This window comes from Nyctibius grandis, chromosome Z, assembly GCF_013368605.1.
Source record: "Nyctibius grandis isolate bNycGra1 chromosome Z, bNycGra1.pri, whole genome shotgun sequence".
Lineage (NCBI taxonomy): Eukaryota > Metazoa > Chordata > Aves > Nyctibiiformes > Nyctibiidae > Nyctibius > Nyctibius grandis.
The window spans coordinates 13516666-13522177 of NC_090695.1; the positions used below are offsets into that span (position 1 = coordinate 13516666).

General features: G+C 45.3%; 1 protein-coding gene across 1 annotated transcript in view; it reads right to left on the reverse strand.

Moving 5' to 3' along the window:
• The window catches only part of TTC33 (tetratricopeptide repeat domain 33), a 61864-nt gene extending 57296 nt beyond the window's left edge, over positions 1 to 4568 (reverse strand). Inside the window, exons 1-2 of the mRNA XM_068423141.1 lie at positions 4514 to 4568; positions 3541 to 3769 (exon numbers count right to left, since the gene is read on the reverse strand). Of these exons, the coding sequence (XP_068279242.1) occupies positions 3541 to 3761 (221 nt within the window). The 5' untranslated portion in view covers positions 3762 to 3769; positions 4514 to 4568. The remainder of the gene's footprint in view (positions 1 to 3540; positions 3770 to 4513) is intronic.
• Positions 4569 to 5512: the final 944 nt, after the last annotated feature.

Here is a 5512-nt window from a genome sequence, read left to right on the forward strand (position 1 = left end):
CAGCATTGTAAGTTACATATAATAAGCAAAAATAATTTCTCCTCTGGAATATTCTCCATTCTTTCCACCAACAGACAATATTCCCAAAAGACTGTGTGTATGTTTGTACTTGTTTAATTGCTCTTTCCCACACATCAAAAGAGCAAATAAATGCACCTCTTCTTCCATGTATCTGCCTTTTCTTTCTGTTCTGACAGTGAGATCACTCATTCACAAGCCATCTTCGTAACTGCCTATTGACCAAGTTTCTAGGTCAGAATTGCCTAAGCCATGTCTTCTACGCTAACAGACCCATTGGGATTACCAGAAACAGGTATTGAATTAGGTTGGTTACCTCCCCATCTTTCTTCCTATCCCACAAAAAGACTAAAATACGCATCAGAAACTGTTCTCTTCAGCACCATTTTTCTTTTGTGCATGTCCCAGTCTCTGCTTAACAAGTTCATGCATGCACATTACAGTAGCTACAACTACTCCTTAAGCAGATCCCACAAAAGCTGAAAACCCACAGAGGGCTGCCACCTCCAAAACTATTCACCCACACCACTCCTGAGTTTGCCATTGGGCAAAGAAAACTGGCTGTACAAATTCTGACTCCCAAGAAGCCCATTATTCCTTTCCCCCAAGAAGCACTAAGACGCACTGTACAAGCACAAGTCAATCCGATCTCTCTCATCCACAGAAACAGACTTACTGCATACACACAGACTAACAAAACCATGGCGGAGTTGTAACACCATCACTGCCTCCCCTTACCAGAAAAATAAGCTAATGCACTAACCAAGCATAAAGGTGGTAATCACTATTCTAGCTAAGTAATAGTGGATCTGCTTATAAAATTCATCTTTCATCACATTGATTTTGACATGCACATTATCTCGGAGTCTCTTTTCCATGAAAAGTGAAGTTGAATTTATTACTTTCCATTCTTTCCTTTATTTACCCTCTTGCTTCTTTCCAAGTCTCTTCTTTCAGGATCCTCTTCTTCTCTCCACTCCGCAAGTAACACCAACTAAGATACCACCTTAGTTGCCCTTTAGTGCTCAGTCTTTGCTTTTCTTTGGAGTTTCTTCAATGGAAGAGATACCATCCTTTTACCTGAGTGCCACACAATCCAACTCAAATCATTCTTTAACAGCTGTTATGCTTTGATATTTCAGGAAACAATCTACATTATGTATTTAATTACTTACGTGAGTCTGTATGTTGTACAAACATATATTCAAGAAATAGACCATGTAAGTCTGAAACACAATTACAGCAACCACTTTCCACCAGAGAGAACAAACATGCAGTCTGCTTCCTCAAGTTCCCTGTAGTGGTATGTCAACTATTCCACCTGTTAAAGTAATAAAAACCTCCCACTGTGAGTTTAGCCTCTAATCTACGTGAAATCTTTTTTCTTTTTTAAGAGAAAGATCTGCCTGAAAGTTACGTACCCTGACAGCACCTACTACCATAATTGTCCAAACTGTACAGAGTGTGCTGGAGTAACTGACGGAAACTACAATTTCAAGTTATAACTTCTGTTAAGCCCCAGATGTAAGATTGTTAATACAAAAGAATGTGATAAGCCTCTCAAAAGCTGCATTTTAATTTCTTGCAATTTGTTTCTCATACTTGTTATAAGCCATTCAGTGTTTCTCAGTAGCTCTTATAAGCACTTATGATGAGATATAGTTCTCACTAAATTCACAAAAAACCCTTATGTTGCTACTTAGGGATGGATGAAGCTTTTGTATTGTTTTCTAACTGACAGATAAAGGAAAACTCAATCTCCCACACCAACTTAGGATACTAAAAGCACCAAAAATTACCTGCTGCTCAAAGTAAATATGCAGCAGTCTGTATGTCTTTGCCCTAAACCACATATACAACAGATTATTTGCTGCTATTCAAGAGATTTACTGCACTTTACGTAATACACAAAAACAATAATCAAAAAAGAACACCAAAAGCCCCAGAGAAAAGATATACAACATCTAAAGCAAAATACAAGGAAGGTAAAGTAGAACGGAAGCTAAGACAGAAATAAAAATCAATCTCTGTTTAATATATGTAAGTACAGTAAACATTAGTGATTACCAGATGTAGAAAGAAAACATTTAGAAATACTTCTGTTTTCTGAAGCTTAAAAACACAATGTCTATATCCTGAAAAGGACAGAACAGACCTACCTTTCTGCAGGCCACTGTATGATTTATTTTCAGTATTAAAACCAAAAATGTTAATACACTCTCAATTTGTGTATTCTGTGTTTTCAGCTATTAATATTAACATAACTGTCTTATGCAGCTACTGCGCTAAAGGTAGCGATTAATACAATGACAGCATGCTTAAAACTGATTTAGCTTAATTTGGTTTAAACTTAAAATTAACTTTAAAAGGCTTCAAAATTTTATTCAGAAATTACAGAACTCAGGAACACAAAAGGATGTACAGAAGAGAATCACTTCCCCCCTGAACAGTAAGTGGAAACTGTATTTAAATATTTGAGAAGTCCCAAAGACATTTTTTATTTATTATTTTTAAATTCGGACCAGACCACACACAGAGTGTGTTTATTATCATATATAAACTTTCCTGCTTCAAACTTCCAAGTTGCTCTCTCCTCCATGTTGCCCAGGGAACCCTTTTTTAGGATGAAATTTCTTAACACAAAAAGTTTAACAGCACAGGAGCACATATTGACTTATTATGGAATTGTTTCTACCAGGAAGATAAGGTTATATCTGGTCTGAGACAATGAATAAAGTGGAGATGCTCATACAAATAAAGTCAGGATACAGATTTAGATGTCAAGCGTTCTGAAGATTTTAAGGGGACTATTCTTGAACTGTTTTGTCCGCCCTCAGAGAAGATCTAGCCAAATGATGTAGTTAATATGTAATTTATAGTCCCTCTTTCCCTCTTCTAACCCTCCCCTATTCCAAAGGTACTTTCTGCTTGAAGCATAAGAGGACAATAGAACCATCTTTGCAATATCCTTACAAAATTGCCAGTCTCGAGAATTAGTACTGCTATGAGAAGATGTTCAGAGCAGTTACCTGAACCTGACTTTCCAAAAGCATTAGACAGATTAACAGTGCATTAACTGCTTTGCAGTATTTAAGTAAGCACTGTACGCAGGAAAATAAGCTTACTCTTAATAAGAGAAAAGACACATTTATAAGACAGAAGAAAGCTACCAGAGAAGCTAAAGCATTACTTACAGTGTGGCTTATCTCATTATATCTTATTTACCCTTTCAACTTTCAGATCCAATCAGTTTCTCACCTTCCTCCTTCTATCATTTTTTTGTTACGTGAACACACAAAAATGAGATGGAATACAGACTTCGTTTCACTGCTGCCAACACCACCAAAGGAAACAACTTATTTAATACTAGACAGTAAAGATCGAATGAAAGGAATGATCACGTTTTCAAATGTGAAAAGTGTGAACGCAGCTGATAGCAAATTATCTAGTGTTTAGAGAAGGGATTAAAATATCATTTAGCACTTATTCAGTCAATAAAAGAGAGTAAGAGAAGTTTAATACCTCCTATTTTCAGCCAAGCTTGCACCTTCATCCTTCAGCTCCTTACTTTTCTTTACACAGTCTTCAAAGAGAACTTCCTTTCTTCTCTTAATTGCATGCACCCAGCTAGCATCATCATCATCAGCCAGATCCTTGTCATCCGCAGCTTCTGCTTCAAATTGCTGAGAAGTAACTTTTGAAACCTTCTCACCAATCTTTCTCTTCCACCCAAAAGAAGCCATTTGGATAACTAGAGAAAAATGTATTTTCAGTAGTTAGAAATTTAGCTTTCAAGTACATAGCAGAAAAAACACACCTCGCTCATCTCTATTCCAAAGCAATAATACGTAACAGACTGCCGCCACTGCGCACAAATTCCGCCCATCAGCTTCACCAGAGATGTCAGTCAGGCAACTAAAATTTTGAGCCCAGCTAGATGTTCTCTAGCAGGAAAAAAAAATGGGGGGGAGGAAGGAAGGGAAAGACATAGCTTCGGCATACCAGAAAGCCCTACAACGTTGAAGCCAACGCACCAGAACCCAGAGAAGAGGCGAAAGGAAACGACTGGGTCCGAGGTGAGAGCCGCATCCCCGGCATGGCCACCGGCCCGGACCGCTGCGAGCTGCACCAGCCATGCAGACCCCCGCTGCGCAGCCCTAAGCGCCCTGGGCCCGGCCGCCTGCGGGGAAGCTTCCCGCAGGGCCGCTCCTCAGCCAGCGGGGCACCCCCGGCACGGGCACCCCCCGGCACCGCGCCTCCAATGGGGCACGACCCGCCGCTCACCCCGGCCGGGAGCGAGGCCCAGCACAACCGACGGGGGAGCTGCAGGAGCCGAGCAGCCAACAGGGCTGAGGGGGACCGCGTCCTGCGGCGGCTCCGCCCGGCCCAGCCCAGCCCGGCCCGGCCTCGGCCTACCCGCGGAGGAGGTCCCGCCGCCGACCCACTTCCCCCGTGGCTGGAGCCCCGGGCGCGGCCCGCGGCAGCTGGCCATTACCTGCCACCCTTCTCCGGGCTCCTCTCCTCCGCCTGGAAGGCCCGCGCCACCCTTGACCCCGCCAGCAGGAAGCGGAAGGGCGGGGCGACAGCCCTGGGAAGTGAAGGGCGGGCACCGGCAGCGGCCACCAGCTGCCCCGGCGCCAGGGTTACCCATGGCCACCGCCCCGCGGGGTACGCCGGCAGCTGCAGTTCCCCGCGGCACCGCTCGCGCCCCGGCGAGCGCTGGGGTGTGTGTGAGCGCCGGTGAAACCCATCTCCCACGAGGCGGCTGGGCCCCGCAGGGGCGAGCCTGGCTGCCCTGTTCGCTGCCGCACGGCGGGAGGTGCCGGGCGGGTGCAGAGGCCGCGGGGGTTTTGGTACCGCTGCCCTCAGCGCGTCACGCCTTTAAAACGAGAGGTACCGCTCGTGTGAGGGCGAGGGGGGACAGGCGCAGCTCCGTGTCGGCGCCCGGTGGCGACGCTCAGGTGGCGCGGAGGGACAGGCGAAGGCAGGCGGGAATGCCACCTCCTGTCACCCGCAGCGCGACAGCGGCGGCTGCTGCGGGGAGAGCAGCCACCGCCCCCCTCCGCGGGGCAGGCGGCCCGGGCGGGAAACGCCGCTGGGAAAACTGAGCGAGGCTGAAAATGAGGGTTTCTTAAGAGGAGTAATAGTGAGACAGGCTGCAGGGTTTAAAATTGCTCCCTAGTTACAGGGGCAAATACCAAGGCAAAAGAGCCCTCCACTGTGCATGACAAGCATAGCAGAAGACACAAGATAAGGCAAGTCACCACAGGGCAGGGCAAAGAGGGACTTTTACACCGAGTACTCAGTGTTCCTCCCACCTCAGATTCCTTGGGCAACTGCGGGCCCAGCCTGCTGAGCTGGGGATTCTGCAGTAATTTGTTCAGTGGCCATACTGCTGCTTATTCTGAAATCATAATTGCTGTTTTTTTCAAAGCGAGTGCCTTGTCTGTTAATTTGTAACATATGTAACACTAGAGGACAGCATACACACAGA